General features: G+C 41.5%; 1 protein-coding gene across 1 annotated transcript in view; it reads right to left on the bottom strand.

Moving 5' to 3' along the window:
• The window catches only part of LOC124604893 (chorion peroxidase-like), a 243,605-nt gene that overhangs the window by 116,593 nt on the left and 109,511 nt on the right, over positions 1–17,501 (bottom strand). Inside the window, exon 2 of the mRNA XM_047136517.1 lies at positions 13,534–13,683. Coding sequence (XP_046992473.1) covers positions 13,534–13,683 — 150 coding nt within the window. The remainder of the gene's footprint in view (positions 1–13,533; positions 13,684–17,501) is intronic.

Raw genomic sequence — 17,501 nt, 5'->3', positions numbered from 1 at the left:
AATGACCTCAGCAGTTGAGTCCCATAGTGCTCAGAGCCATTTTTCGTATATTTCACGGAGGACTGAATTTTCTTTGTGCACCTTGGGAAATGCGTGTGCTTGTATATCAGCAGTTCTTTGAAGGAAGCACTTCACAGTGAGAGAGAAACTCTCGTCCTAAGGCTCGTGGATGTACACCATTGGCCATTACAATTGCAACACCAGAAACGGCAACAAATAATATCCTTTTATTTATTGTGCAAATACAGTATAATAGGAAGAATAAAAATGCATATACAGCATAGTAGGAAGAATATATGGCTGACCGTGTTAGAGATCTGAGTCTATGAAGGATGCGAAACTTAGTATGGAGAACTACTTCTCTTCTCCCTCGGCATGGAGTGATCAGATGCTTTCATTGGGTGACAGATCTCGTGATGGTGTTGGCTAGGGCAACAGTCGAAAAGTATGGAGGCAGGTCAGAAAAGCAGGGGCATTATGCAAATAAGAGGTGGTGACGTTACATAGGCAGTGACACATTACACAGTCATGCTAAGAGTTGAATTTCGAAGAAAAAACGATGATGATGATGATGAATACGATCTAATACTTCTTCCTTGGAGACTCCACAAGCAGATACGTCCATCATGAAGCTCTACACAGAATGTGACCTCCTCTGAAAAGACGACTTTCTACCACTTCTGTGTTGTGGTCTGTTGTGCACTTCACCGTCGGCGTGCCTCTCGCACTGCGATACCGTGTCAAGGGAAAACCCAACATTGATCGCCTTGCTGACAGTATGTAGGGTACAGACGTCGGTCGTACAGTGTAGGTATTTGTCTTCCTGCAAACAGCCCCATTTCTTGATTCGAGGTACGTGAAGTGGGGATACGATCCTGCACGGCCGATCTCGGCACTAATAGCGTGAGACTATGGAGATCCTGCACGACCCTCCTGAACACATCGATTCTTTATTCGCGTGACCGTCCTGAGATCCAGTCTATAGTCGAGTCGGCATAAGCTGATCCCTGACACTACCAGTGGGCAGGGCGCCGCAGATTCACGCGCCTACTTCAACCAATCACATAACGTGATTTTCTAAACGTGTCTGTGGCAACGCCGCAGTGTTTGTCGTTGCTGTATAGTCGATTATTAGTTGCGCCTGCACCCGTTTTGTCAGGGATCTTATTATACCGACTTGACTATAGCACTAGGAGCAATACCAAGGAACGATAACCCACTGTCTCAGTAGGGTATGATGTTGCCGCTGTCAAACTCCGATACCAGGTGGTAGACATTTCTCCTTCTTACAATAAGCATAACGCGATCTTCTCAACAAACCACATTCAAGCCCAATTTCAGAATGACACAAGTGCTGTGTAATCTTTCCTCCATTATCTGGTTGCACTGAAATGTTAATGATTTGCATATCCAAGCGTGTAACACACATCACGCCAATTTGATGTTTCTTACGCTTAGATGTCACCTTTGTGGCGTTGAGGTTTTAATCGCCAGAAGTGTATAACCAATTGATGCGGCTATAACCTTGATATAGTTTTAATCTGAATAGGGCCATTTTTGTCTGGAACTCATTAACTGCGTCTAAAATTATTTAAAGCTGCGATTCCGGCAATGAAGCTTCCTCGTGTCGACGACCCAGAGCAGCAGAGACAAGTAGTAGGTTTGCGGTTTGGAGCTGTGGTGTTTTGCTCGGCCCGCACTTCCGCGGCGCTTCTCCCAGACTCGTTTTAAGGCGCAGTCCGCAATGTAGCGTCCAGCACCCAGCGTCCTTTCACTGCGGGCTCCTCTTCGTAAACCTGGTATGGTGACGATCAGGAATGGTCTGGCCAAGGCCGACTAGCACCGTTAAGTAACTGCTGCCACAGACATGAACTCATCGATATTCTGTTCTTTATCAATGTTGCACGTAAATATGAGACTAGCGAAAGGCGAACAAGGGAGGCTTCGACTGATCAGATTTCTGGTAAGACATTGCCTTTCACTCTTTCAAATATCGGTAACTGACAGACACTACTGCACATTGTGTCTCGTATTTATTGTATGTATTAATAAATATATGACTAGAATAAGAGATGAGTTATGTACACTACTGTGATTTACCGATCTAACAGCCCAGAACGACGTACGTCTTCGGATCGGCCAGGTAGGATAAAGCACTTACCAGATCCTTACTATAAGATGTATTCCTATCATCAGTAGGATCCTACTCTGCAGTGGAAGTGACAATACAGGTCATTAATGGAATTGTTACTTTTTTTTTACACCTAGACGCAGGTAACATCTTCCAATCTTTCTTCCATCTTTCCTTTCTTTCTAGTACTCTTTCTTTTTTCAAGTTGTCTTTTCCTTTCTTCTATCCATGTTGCTCCTGGCTTCTTAACTTTCTCCATTGAGAGCCACCTAAATTTTAGTATTTTATTCTTAATAATATTATCTTCTGCTATATACGAGGCTTTGATACTACTTCTTTTTGTGACATAGTGGCTGTACTTAGTTTGAAAGCTAGACTGTAGGTTCAGCAACACAATATGGAAAACACTGATTTTATACGTTCTGAAGGTGCATGCCTTCATCAGAACAAATATCAGTACACAAGAATCTCCTTCGCACGGGGTACATCCTTGTACGTTCATCCATGAAAACTGTCCACAGTAGTGTCACTATTGTACACAGGTAAGAAAGGAAAAAAACCACACAAAGTCAATAAAATTATAGTTGTAACTTCCCTTGTAACCATGTTCTCTTCTTAAAACGTAGCTCATAAGTATCTATGCTACATCGCAAATAAATCAGTATACACTGTGATCAAAAGTATCCGGACACCTGGCTGAAAAAGACAAGTTCGTGGCGCCCTCCAGCGGTAATGCTGGAATTCAATATGCTGTTGGCCCACCCTTAGCGTTGATGACAGCTTCCACTCTCGCAAGCAGACGTTCAGTCAGGTGCTGGAAGATTTCTTGGGGAATGGTAGCCCATTCTTCACGGAGTGCTGCACTGAGGAGAGGTTTCGATGTCGGTCGGTGAGGCCTGGCAGTAAGTCGGCGTTCCAAAACATCCCAAAGGTGCTCTGTAGGATTCAGGTCAGGACTCTCCGCATCCCAGTCCATTACAGGGATGTTATTGTCTTGTAACCACTCAGCCACAGGCCGTGCCTTACGAACTGGAGCTCGATCGCGTTGAAAGATCGCCATTCCCGAATTGCTCTTCAGTGTAGGCCTGTGCTGCGATAGTGCCACGAAAAACAACAAATGGTGCAAGCTCCCTCCATGAAAAACACCACCACACCATAACACCACCGCCTCCGAATTTTACTGTTGGCACTACACAAGCTGGCAGAAGACGTTCACTGGACACTCGCCATATCTACACCCTGCCATCGAATTGCCACATTGTCTAACGTGATTCGTCACTCCACACAAAGTTTTTACACTGATCGTCCAATGTTTACGCTCCTTACAGCGGGCGTCGTTTGGCATTTACCGGCGTGATGCGTGGCTTATGAGCAGCCGCTAGACCATGAAATCCAAGTTTTCTCACCTCCCGCCTAACTGTCCTGATACAGCTTGGAATTCCTGTGTGATGGTCTGGATAGATGTCTGCCTGTTACACGTTACGACCCTCTTCAACTGTCAGCGGTCTCTGTCAGTCAACAGACGAGGTCGGCCTGTATGCTTTTGTGCTGTACGTGTCCCTTCACGTTTTCACTTCACTATCACATGGGAAACAGTGGGCCTGGTGATGTTTAGGAGTGTGGAAATCTAGCGTACAGACGTATGACGCAAGTGACACCCAATAACCTGACCACGTTCGAAGTCCGTGAGTTCCGCGGAGTGCCCCATTCTGATCTCTCACGATGTCTAACGACTACTGAGGTCGTTGATATGGAGTACCTGGCACTAAGTGACTGCACAATACAACTAATATGAAAAACGTATGTTTTTGGGGGTGTCCGAATACTCTTGATCACTGCTTTTGAATAACACTTCCGGACGTTAACGCATGACAAAGACACTATGTGCTGTGAGGACTTTGGGTGAATGAATCTGAGTGTATCTACGTAATGAAGATTTTTGTGTGTAGATATTTCCGGTGATGAAGCCATGTACCTTCCAAATGCGTTAAACTAGTTCCTTTACATTATATGTGACTGATTCTACGTTTTAACTTTCAAATCTTTCCATATCTCTGTAACCCATCTATTATTGGCTTCATTGTACAGAAATACAGGGATATTTGTCTCGTTATCCCGTTCTCATTCATTCGATAGAGGTGTCCAGAGGAGATTAACCATCAGTTTGCCATTATTTCTAATATTTTCTGAGTGTTTTTGTATTATGTTATTACTTTTCATTTTCTAACTATGCGTAGTTTGTATTGCAGCCATTGTTTTTTTTTCGAATAACCTGTCTTCCAAGTCCTGTCTCGCTTACAGTTCATGTTTAAGCATTCATATGTATACATTATGACCTAATCACTGTGGCACAGTGCTTTAGTTTTGTGCTTCTCGACATGCCTTTCGTGTTGTAGTGTTTTAGTTACACAATCTCCACATCACTAATTCCTACATCTACCGAAATTTTATCGTTCTTTTCCTAGTTATTTCTGCTACATTGTTTTTCAAAGTAATTTTTAATTTGTTGTTAGAAATGTCGGATTGCTTAGACTACAGTCGCCTCGTAAGAGCCCAACTCAATGGCTGAGAACGCTAAACTGATGGAGTGGAACCACCTCAGAGGTACCTGCATCCATTAATTATCTTGATCATGTTGAGCTTAATGATTAACGAAAACCACTTCAGCTGAATTATTACACTTTTACTTACCTGAAGATGTTCTACAAACGGCTGTTGTAGTTATACAGCTGAGGTGGTTTTCATTAATTCATTGATCATGGTGGAACGAAATTTTTACCACCACAATTTTCTTGACAAAGGCAGGAAGATCGTTGCAAACAGTTCTGTATCCCAGTTTCGTAACTAAATTTCAAGATAAATGCATATAACACTTAAGACAGAGTGGTGTGTATCCATCTTCACGTGTAATCGTTTGTAAACCCACTCTTTTTGACAACAAGACCGACCCACTGATAACAGAGGCACGAAATGAAAGACGAGACATTCCTTTTCTACCTGAAGTCTTCGAAGCGGAACTCAGTGAAAATCTTTTGCTGCTGGTCAGACAAATTTTCGATAATAACAGCCTCTGCAAAACAGCAGTCAAAACAAATAAAAAAATACAAAAGAATATTTCGTTGCAACCGTTCCCGTAGAGATAGATGTTGAAAGCGGGTAGAATTGTGGACACAAAAAAGTAACAGATTTGGCTTTAGCGAGTTATCATTAGCCTAACACTTCCCACGAAGCGGAGGTGCGCGTTAGTGCTCTCACGTTGGGAATAAATTGCGACCTATTCAGTATTATTCTCTTTAGTAATTGCCCTGTGATCAGCTCTGTGGTTGCAGTTCCGTCTGAAAAGCCATTAACATAGGTCTGTTATTAGCTAGTAACGCCAAGAATACAGCATCAAGTCTGGAAAATTGTGAGCGCACACCTGGTGAAAGCAGTATCCCGGTTAGCATTCCGCGGGTGCGGCCAAACACGGCAGGGTCACGCTTTCTGCGCCCCCATCGCGTGCGGAAAACGCGATGTGGGAAGAAAAGCACTCGTCAGCCTGGCGCTGGGCGCGACTGACAAGCTACAACTACGTGCCGTTCCGGGACTCGAACCCGGAACGTCGGGAGTCACAGTCCAATGCGTTCATCTGGCAACAAAATTAGTTCATCACTCAGCTCACGTTCTATTACTAAAACGTGATAAATTGTAATGCAACTGAGTTTTTTTCAGAGTAAAATCCAAGAAATGTACCTGCCAAATGTGCAGAACGAATCCGATCTCCTTATCTAGCGGAATAGCGCAGTGATTAGCACAGTGGAATCGCATTCGGGAGGACGACGTTTCAAACCCGTATCCGACCATCCGGACTTAGGTTCTCCGTGATTTCCCTAACTCGCTTAGGGCAAATGCTGGGATGGTTACTTTGAAAGGGCACGTCCGATTTCCTTCTCCATCCTTCCAAAAAACGAGTTGGTGCTCCGTCTCCAATGACGCACACTGGCAAAATGTCGAAAGTTGTTCAGGGATATTTTCTGAGTACTTCGGTATAAGAGGCCTTTTAGTATCAGAGACCCATGGGCTCCAGTGGTTCGCTACAGAGTAGTAATGTAAATATTATTCTGTTTGTTACCCCCATTACCTTTGTTTCTTTGACAATACCTTAACAACACTGTAAACGCTTCTAATGCGCTATCACCAAAAGATACAAAATAAGAACACAGCGTACGGTTGCTGCTGGGTGGCCTTCTACAGATGCAAGGGTACTGTAATACAATCAGACCAGAAGAACTACGTACCACGAAGCACTTATCCGAATGCGATGGAGTCTGGTAGATGTGATGTACATTTACAGACAAACAAATTATTACAGTATCAGAAAAACTGGATGATTAATTCAAGAGAAAGACCACAAATTGAGCAAGTCAGCAATATGTTGATCTACCTCTGGCCTTTACGAAAGCAGTTATTCGGCTTGACATTGATAGAGTTGTTGGATGTCCTCTTCATGATATCGTGCTAAATTCTATCCAGTCGGCGGGTTTTTTATTTTATTTTTATTTTACTTATATTGACGCAACCCGCCACGAATTCCTCTCCTGTGCTAACCTCTTCATCTTAGAGTACCAATTGTAGCCTACGTCCTCAATTATAGCCTACGTCCTCAATTATTTACCGGACGTATTCCAATATCCGTCTTCCTCTACAGTTTTTGCCCTCTACAGCTCCCTCCAGTACCATGGAAGGCAGTCCTGATGTCTCAACAGATGTCCTATCAACCTGTCCCTTCTCCTTGTCAGTGTTTTCCACATATTCCTTTCCTCCCTGATTCTGCTCAGAACCTCCACATTCCTTACCTTATCAGTCCATCTAATTTTCAACATTCGTCTATAGCACCACTCTCAAATGCTTCGATTTTCCTGTTCTGGTTTTCCCACCGTCTATGTTTCGCTACCATAAAACGCTGTGTGCTCCAAACGTACATTCTAAGAAATTTCTTCCTCAAATTAAGGCCTATGTTTGATACTAGTAGACTTCTCTTGACCAGAAATTACCTTTTTTTCAGTGCTAGTTTGCTTTTGGCGTTCTTCTTCCTCCGTCCTTCATCGGCTGGCGCGGTAGATCGTCAAAATCCTGAGCTGGTTGGAAGGCCCCGCCTCTGATGTTCCAAAAGTTCTCAATTTGGGAGAGAACCGGCGTCCTTGCTTTTTTTTTCTTCTTAGAACATATGTTAAGATTTCTTATTGTGTCACGATCGATTTCGGGGCTACCAGCCCCATCCTTAGACACAATTTTTCAACTCTCAAGTTATCATACGACTTCGTAGCAGCTTTCATCACCATGGAACATTTAAATATACTAAAGTATGGTTGCAGCGAGAACATCTCAGCACTGCGTTGCTGCAACTCTCTTCTGTTGAGTTCAGTGAACTAAAAAAAGGGTTGCATATCGGCCAACTCTTCATCAGCAAATCTATCCATACTACTGCGTATCACAATTAACGCGAAGCTGACATTGCAGGAGAAACAAATGCGAAGCAGACCTGATCAATATTGAATATGTGTTTGAGAGCGAAAAGTACAGCGTCCATTACTGCTGTCAGTAGCAAGTATCGTGTGTGAATGTAATAAGTTTGCTTCCAACACGCCGTCGAAATGTTTTCATTGCAACACAGCTACAAAGATAACGAAAGGTTGTGTTCTGTAACGAACCACTTTGGACCCCGGTTTACTTATACTAAAATCCAAAATACCCGTGTACGATTTCCGAAGTTTTCTCGGAGGAGTTCGGTTGCAACTTGACAATGTTAATTTCATTGAGAGAGAAAGACGTCTTACACCATGCCAACAATTTTCTTTAAAAAGGTGATATTGAGGATACGGCAACAGATGGGTAGTTGAAATTTACAAAGCGAAAAGGCTACGTTCATTAACAACAAAGCATTATTATCTGCTCTCTGACTGTCAGCCTTCTTGCTGAGACATTTTACCAGGGGCTTGTGCTACACTGAGCGCAGTGCGGATAAGTATTCTTTCTTGTGCAATAAGAGAATCGCTCGCTGATTTCTTTACCTGCCCGCAATTAGTATCGCCAGAGGCTATGCCATCATACGGTTTCTGTAATAGAAAATATAGCTGTTAGCAATTCTTGCACGCTAATAATGGTTGCTCTGTAGCTAAATGATTCTTTTCGTATTCCATATCAGAATGAGTCGTGCACATCAGCTGTGGAATACATTGCTAAAAAAGGTAAATTCCCGGGCTATCTGCTTTGTCCAAAAGGAACTAAAATGAGTATCCACGCCGTGTTTAGCACTGTTAACCCTATTCTGTGAGAACTGTGGACCATATTGTGTTTAACAAAAGACTGAGGAAGAACATTGGCAATGACAAGTAACAGAAACACGTGACTAAGTGTAGCAGTTTACTGTGATTACCAGCGAACGACTGTTCTAGGTCAAGGTTTAAGAACCGTATAAAGCTGGTGTTTAGGAAGCGTATAAGGCTAAGCTGTTTGTCCCTGCCGGACACAGAAGGCGAAGGACTGGAAGCTCATCAAACAGATATGATCTTCCGCAGCCTTCTGCCGGGACCACTTAGCTGATTGCCCCGCCGTTTCAGTAAACGATAGGGAGGTTTGTTGTCCCTTCTCCAATTACACCAGCTTCGAGCGAAGGTTGCGAGCCACTCATTATATTAGTATACCTAAGCAGCGTATGATCTAACATCCAGTAAGAAACGGTTCGGTTTGAAAAAAAAAAAAACGATAGACAAGCAAAGGTTCATCGCTATTTGCATTTTGACAAATGTGCCTCTATCCGAAGTAGTGAACAGGCAACATTTTATTTCTAAAATATTTATTTTAACAGTCTCAGTTGCAGTTTTCTACGCAAGACTTAAGGAATGATTAATACAGTAACTGAACATAGCTTTTGGAGTAACTTCTCAAATTTTTCTTTATACTCCTATACATCTACATGGATACTCTGCAAATCACATTTAAGTGCCTGGCAGAGAATTCATCGAACCACCTTCAGAATTCTCCTTTATTCCAATCTCATATAGCACGCGGAATGAACGAACATCTATATCTTTCCGTACGAGCTCTGATTTCCCTTATTTTATTGTGGTGATTGTTTCTCCCTATGTAGGTCGGCGTCAAAAAAATATTTTCGCATTCGGAGGAGAAAGTTGGTGATTGGAATTTCGTGAGAAGATTCCGTCGCAACGAAAAAGGACTTTCTTTTAATGATGTCCAGCCCAAATCCTGTATCATTTCAGTGACACTCTCTCCCATATTTCGCGAAAATACAAAACGTGCTGCCGTTCTTTGAACTATTTCGATGTACTCCGTCAGTCCTATCTGGTAAGGATTCCAGACCGCGCAGCAGTATTCTAAAAGAGGACGGGCAAGAGTAGCGTAGGCAGTCGCCTCAGTAGATCTGTTACATTTTCTAAGTGTCCTGCCAATAAAACGCAGTCTTTTGTTAGCCTTCCCCACAACATTTTCTGTGTGTTCCTTCCAATTTAAGTTGTTCGTAATTGTAATTCCTAGGTATTTAGTTGAAATTACGGCTTTTAGATTGGATCGTGTAACCGAAGTTAAACGAATTCCCTTTTGCACTCATGTGGATGACCTCACGCTTCTCGTTATATAGAGTCAACTGCCACTTTTCGCACCATTCAGATATTTTTTTAAAATCTTTTCGCAATTTGTTTTGACCTTCTGATGACTTTATTAGTTGATAAACGACAGCGTCATCTTCAAACAACCTAAGACGGTTATAAAGATAAGAATCAGCAAAGGGCCTATAACACTTCTGTTTTAATCGATGACTTCCGGCAATGGCTACGTCTCTGACAGGAAATCACAAATCCAGTCACATATCTGAGACGATATTCCATAAGCAAGCAATTTCACTACAATCCGCTTGTGTGGTACAGTGTCAAAAGCCTTCCGGAAATCCAGAAATACGGAATCGATCTGAAAATTCCTTGTCAATATCATTGAACACTTCATGCGAATAAAGAACTTGTTATGTTTCACAAGAACGATGTTTTCTAAATCCATGTTGACTGTGTGTCAATAGACCGTTTCCTTCGAGGTAATTCATAATATTCGAACACAATGTATGTTTCAAAATCCTGCTGCATATCGACGTTAATGAAATGGGCCTGTAATTAGTGGATTACTCCTACTAACTTTCGTGAATATTGGTGTGACTTGTGCAACTTTCCAGTCTTTGGGTGCGGATCTTTCGTCGCGCGAACGGTTGTATATGATTGTTAAGTATGGAGCTAATGCATCAGCATACTCTGAAAGGTACCTAATTGGTATACAGTCTGGATCAGAAAACTTTCCCGCGTCCGGCTGATTTAGGTTTTCCGTGATTTCCCTAAATCGCTCCAGGCAGACGCCGGGATGGTTCCTTTGAAAGGGCACGACCGACTTCCTTTCCCGTCGTTCCCTAATTCAATAAGACCGATGACAGACGACCCAGAAGACTTGCTTTAAATAAGTGATTTAAGTTGCTTCACTACTCCGAGGATATTTACTTCTACGTTACTCATGTTGGCAGCTGTTCTTGATTCGAGTTCTGCAATATTTACTTCGTCTTCCTTTGTGAAGGCATTTCGGAAGGCTGTGTTTAGTAACTCTGCTTTGGCAGCATTGTTTTCGATAGTATCTCCTCCATTGCTATCGCGCAGAGAAGGAATTGATTGTTTCTTACTGCTAACATACTTCACATATCATCAGAATCTCTTAGGATTTTCTGCCAGTTTCGAGACAAAATTTTCGTTGTGGAAACTGTTACAAGCATTTCGCATTGAAGTCCGCGCTAAATTTCGAGCTTCTGTAAAAGATCGCCAGTCTTGGGGATTTTGCGTCTGTTTAAATTTGGCATGTTTGTTTCGTTGTTTCTGCAACAGTGTTCTGACCCTTTTTGTGTACCAAGGACTCCAATTGCTCTTGACACTGATGCGGCATTGGGATAACTCTGAGCCCTGCACAATGCAATATCCAGCCCATCTTTTTCCAGCTGCTGTGGAATATCTTTTGAAATATCCACTGCATTATTTCGTGATATAAACAGCCCGATGTATAAAAGCCTAAGAAGGATTCTAGAAATCACGCAATGTTGTCTTCTATGCGGGCGTATCTAATTATTTGGCTCATTTGGATAGTTATTCTTTCATCGGGAGTGCTGTCTAAAATTTAGTCTTTTTTGTAACTTGTTTTAATGACTTAATGATATCCAGATCTAAAAGAAAAGAAAGCACTGACAAATGTTTATTTAACTAGATAACCTATACTGAAAATATTTAATGTTTGACATTCCTCAAATTTTACTTGAATAAAAAGGTAACGTGAATTGAGATGTTTAAAATTTATATTTATACATGATAACACATTAGAGTTTCAAATATGACGCACTACAATTTATTCCTGACGTTCAACTTACATGCGAAAGCGACGTGTGAAAATTTGCGCCTGACCAGGACTCGAATCCGGATTTCCCGCCTAACGCGAGCAGTCGTCTTACCATTTCGGCTGTCCGAGCACGGTCTCCGGACTGACCCAAATTTCCGCATGTCACACACCTATTTGTTTTTGCTTATACATTATTAAGTCATTTAGCCACATTTGCACATCTCGTGAATGAAGCAAGGAATGCAATGAATATACTGACTACTAAAAAAAAATCCGGGGAGGTGTGAGTAGGACTTTCACACCGAGGTTCCGTACAAACTTAACTACACATACAGATAGTTCATCCATTTCGGGGATCGAGAATCTCGAAGGTTTGTGCCTGTTATCGATATTGATACTGGCAAGATATCGGTGCCGGGAATTCCAAGGCTTTAGAGTATGTTTTATTTTTAAGTTTTATGTCTGCCACTTACCGGTAGATGACAATGCCACCATTTTCATTTTCACAGAGATGGTTGACGAATTCTTCATATTTCAGCCAATTTACCATGAAATACTTATAGATTATACACGCAAAATTTTCTGAAAATTAGTCCTGTAGCAAGGTAAAGCATTTCAAAATCTGTACAATAGCTCCCCAGATTAGCCAGGACATACAAAAAGAAGCGAACTGTAGACCAGTTTGTACAGGGTGTAACGGGTACAAGTGCAAATATTTCTATTGGTGACTGAGGACAGCCGCGAGGGATTAGCCGAGGCGCTACAGTCTGGAACCGCGTGACCGCTACGGTCGCAGGTTCGAATCCTGCCTCGGGCATGGATGTGTGTGATGTCCTTAGGTTAGTTCGGTTTAAGTAGTTCTAAGTTCTAGGGGACTGATGACCTTCGAAGTTAACTCCCATAGTGCTCAGAGCCATTTGAACCATTTTTTTGATTAGCCGAGCGGTCTGAAGCGCTGCAGTCATGGACTGTGCGGCTGGTCCCGGCGGAGGTTCGAGTCCTCCCTCTGGCATGGATGTGGGTGTGTGTGTTTGTCCTCAGGATAGTTTAGGTTAAGTAATGTGTAAGCTTAGGGATTGATGACATTAGCAGTTAAGTCCCGTAAGATTTTACACACATTTGAACTTTTTTTTACGGAGAACGGGGCACTGAACAAAATTATATCAGCATTTACGTCATTTGCAGAATAGTAGTTATAGGTATTAATGTCGTATGTGTTTAGGTTGGGTAGCACTTCCAAATACATCGGACAAGAGAATACCGTTAATGCTGACTTTCCCCTGGACAGCAGATCTGGTATTGAGGTGTGAGGGCGTGGACGCAAAACGGTTAGTCTATACTGGCAGGTGTAGACTACTCAGTTACGGCCGTGCAGAAAACAACAGGTCGTAAAGTTTGTGATGTGTTCGTCGGAACACAGTTCAGAGAAAAAACAGCCAGGACACTGATATGTGTATATATTAAGGAACCACCTAAAAAAATATCTAAACTTATTCCCGTTAAACATATGTAGGGAGAGATAAGATTTAATAAAATATTTTTTATTTACTTAAACATGACTACGACTTACTTCTTTTTTTTTGCATGAGAAAGTTTTCGAGTGTAAAAATATTTGACATAAATGGCCGTATCTTTTAATACCACTGACCTATAAGCTTACATTTTTGACCTCCCAAGGGACCATAGACCTTAGTATGTGGCATCAATTTCATCATGATACTGTTCTCCATTCCTGAGAAAGACGGATCTTAACATTCGCACAGATAAACGGACAGGCGGACAACATAGTGATGATCTCATAAGTGTTCCTTTTTCACCATTTGAGGTACGGAACCCTAAAAACCAATGGAGAACCATTTGATCCCAGTTACATTGTTTCCAGGCAGAGGAAACTTTGTACTAGTTCATTAATTACTGTTTCCCAAGTGTCCGGGTAGTTAAACAGGGGAGGGCGATAGCAGAAGGCCTGGGTGGCAGGCACAAGTACTCACAAGGTTCCGCGGAGCGCGTTGAGGGCGTAGTCGTAGGCGCTCGTCCTGCCGGGCCTGTCCAGCACCAGGGCGCAGTCGCCGTCCGACACAAACTGCGTGTTCACCGCACCGCTCCACGTCACCAGCAGCGCCAACACCAGTGGAGGCCAACTGCAACATGAGAACCATATCATGTTTACGGGAGAGGAGGCTTGTACACAACTGCAAGTTGTCATAATGATAATACAAAAGTACATGAAAGTGAGTTTTCTGTTAACAATAATCTCCGGATAATATACCTCAAACTTTAAGATTCGACGATGACATTGTAATTGTGTTGGAGGCAGCAAAAGACTTGGAAGAGCAGTTGAACGGAATGGACAGTGTCTTGAAAGGAGGATATGAGATGAACATCAACAAAAGCAGAACGAAGATAATGGAATGTAGTCGGGTTAACTCGGGTGATGCTGAGGGAATTAGATTAGGAAATGAGACACTTAAAGTAGTAAAGGAGATTTGCTATTTGGGAAGCAAAATAACTGATGATGGTCGAAGTAGAGAGGATATAAAATGTAGACTGGCAATGGCAAGGAAAGCGTTTCTGCAGAAGAGAAATTTGTTAACAACGAGTATAGATTTAAGTGTCAGGAAGTCGTTTCTGAAAGTATTTGTATGGAGTGTAGCCATGTATGGAAGTGAAACATGGACGATAAATAGTTTGGACAAGAAGAGAATAAAAGCTTTCGAAATGTGGTGCTACAGAAGAATGCTGAAGATTAGATCGGTAGATCACATAACTAATGAGGAGGTATTGAATAGAATTGGGGAAAAGAGGAGTTTGTGGCACAACTTGACTAGAAGAAGGGATCGGTTGGTAGGACATGTTCTGAGGCATCAAGGGATCACCAATTTAGTATTGGAGGGCAGCGTGGAGCGTAAAAATCGTAGAGGGAGACCAAAACATAAATATACTAAGGAGATTCAGAAGGATGTAGGCTACAATACGTACTGGGAGATGAAGCAGCTTGCACAGGATAGATTAGTATGGAGAGCTGCAGTCTCAGGACTGAAGACCACAACAACAACAATATGCCTCATGATCAGCCTTTCTTAAATGTAAACTGAAATTATGTTTCGAAACAAAACATAATAGGCACTTGACTCCTCTTGGGAGCTGGTTGACGTAATTCCACAGCTTTTCATTGAACACTACCAATTTTTTTAATCCTTACAGATTACAAAAATGGATGTATGTATGTGTGTATGTTCCACACCTCCTCCTAAATCACTGGACCGGATTCCAACCACACTTGGTACACGCATCCCTTACAGTCAGGCAACAATTGCTGTGGGAGTAAGAACCATCTATGTTTCATAGTTCAGGAGATGCGACGTCGTAAACACTGAGATGAGTGAAAAAATGCCGTATCATGCATAATGTTTTGGTACACTTATTCTTTACTACTAATACACTCGTACAATACATTCAACTTATGGAAATCCCTGACACCTCGCAGCGCTTTTGACAGTTTTCAACTCCAAAGTACAAACGGCTGTAGTCGGATACAATAGGCGTCTGCAGAGCTATGAGGAGGCGTTGCCGTAGATACATACGGTTACAAAAACGCGCGAAGCAGCTCCGGCCAGCCTTCTAGGAATATCGTTATCACAAGTTTCCAAGTTAAATAAATATCACAGGGAATTAATATTCTGCGTAATATGTTACTTAATTTGTGTACTGTCCTTACACATTTTTGTATTAGCTGCGGATGTTTCTATGTTTCTTTGTATGACTGTTCAATAATTTCAGAGGTGTTTCACGAATGCATAAAAATTTTTTGTTTTCGTTTCTGATAGATACTCGGTTTTTCAGCTAGTAATTCATGAAGAAGATCCACAGTGATATTACCACATGCCAAAATTCCAAGCAAAAGTTCTTTTGAAAGTAGCTAGGAATAACTCTAAATGTGACTTCAAAGTCACAGCTCACCTTTAGCCTCATTCTGCTCTGTTTGCATACTAATGACTAACACTGGGCAGCAAAAACCTCTGTAATGATGCCTCTCAAAAATATCTAAAAAATGTAAAAAGAGTTGCCAAACGCTTCTGACCTGCAAAAATATTTCGTCGGTTTCGACTGTCCTTTCAGTTTCAGTAGCATTTCAGTTTTCGAGAACGGCTAATGAACTACAGCAGTTCATTTCCCGTAGCGTGAAGTAGGAAGTAGGAGAAATTTACGTTTATGTGAGTCCTAAACTTTGTCGCAACTAAATCATTGCTCTAAAGCAATGGAAACTGTGACAAGTAGACAAACTTTCCGTCATAAGTACAGTTTTCACAACAAGGTGAGGTATTACCTTATGGTGGGTTTATGTTTCAGATTCCGGTTCGCTATGATCCCAATTCATTCATAGTTTCTCATTTCCAGGAAGGTTTTCTTCTCATAAAAGCTCTAATTGATAGACTGTAATTTGAACAGAAAGCTGGTTCATGTAGATGCTGTCCTAGTTCAAACAATTCCAATATAACGTGTTTATTTGCTTGACCACCATCCGCAGCAAGCGTATAAATATTCCTTTTATAAACAGACGAATAACTAGAGTAGTAATTTATTCATATAAAAACTAAAACACGAACTGTTTCCTAATCTAGAAATATCACGTATATGAACAAAATTGTATTATTCCAGATTAAATCTACTGAAAATGCCTTAATGTAAAAGGGGAACTCGTCTAGAGCGAATGAAATAGACAGCACCAAGAAAAAGGCGTTTAAATGCACGAGAAGATTTCACAGTGTGTTCCTTAGAAGTAACATAATTGCCAGAGAATCTCTTCATATTTACGTATGTAAATGTATGTGCGGAGGACCATTGTTGTGATCACTTCTATCAAACATTGTTAAAGACTGCGTAGAACTCGTAGTGAAGGGATATGCAGCAACCACTTAGCGGATATTGGTAGAAAAAGTGAACCTTGTCACCCCTCCCTCCCACCGCCTCCATCGCTGAGTACATGTAAGAAGATACTGCACTCTGTTAAAGGAAGGATAGAAAAGTTTAGTTTGTGTTAGACATCGAGACCACTAGAGATTGAAAGAATGTTTATGTTTAACAAACTTTGCGTGTAACAACTTACCTACTTGTAGGCATAGGACAGGAATGGTATTAATAGAACCCAGTATCGAATAAGGCAGGACGATACATGTAAGAGAAATGATTTTATGTTCTGGGTGGTGTAACCAGAACTTGTTAGTGGAAACCATCTTAAGCAAAATTGTAGATTCTTTGCAGGTTGTAATTTCAAAATAATTCAGCATTGTTGACACTACTGTTTGCTTTTGAAACTCAGAGAAATGTATGTGTATTTTGGGAATGGAAAATATTTTGTGAACAAAGTCGTCTAGATCGCTTAATATACTACTTTATTTCAACATCGTTTTAGCTACTGCTGCCATCAGCTCAAGACATCGAAAGTGTAATGTAACATTCAGAGTCAATCAGTAAAATCTGTACATAAACATGGCATTAGCTGTCAAACAGTGATAGATCACTATATTCCTCTCTTAATAAGACGTGAAAGAGCCAAATGAAAACAGAAACAGAATATAAGAGAGTGCTGGAAGACAGTGAGAGAGAGAGAAAAAGAGAGAGAGAGAGAGAGAGAGAGAGAGGGAGAGAGAGAGAGAGAGAGAGAGAGAGAAATATCATATGAAGATGTAACATTCGGCCAGTGTGATGCTCCATCACACCGTGCTGGCATTTGTAAGTCGTTTGACGAGTCTTATACTTCTAGCGTTTTTTTTTTTTTTTTTTTTTTTTTTTTTTTTTTTTTTTTTTTTTTTTTTTTTTTTTTTTGCATACCTGGCGCTATTTATGAGACTGGAACGGACTGCAGGAGCCAACCGCCCAACCCACCCTAACATCTACCTGTGAATATTTACTTTATACGTGGCTCAACGTGTGATTACAGCATAACTTACCGATGCCT

Source organism: Schistocerca americana, chromosome 1, assembly GCF_021461395.2.
Source record: "Schistocerca americana isolate TAMUIC-IGC-003095 chromosome 1, iqSchAmer2.1, whole genome shotgun sequence".
In the NCBI taxonomy this organism is placed as follows: Eukaryota; Metazoa; Arthropoda; class Insecta; order Orthoptera; family Acrididae; genus Schistocerca; species Schistocerca americana.
Note: the sequence above shows the minus strand (reverse complement) of the source record. Positions and strands in the feature narration are given on the sequence as shown.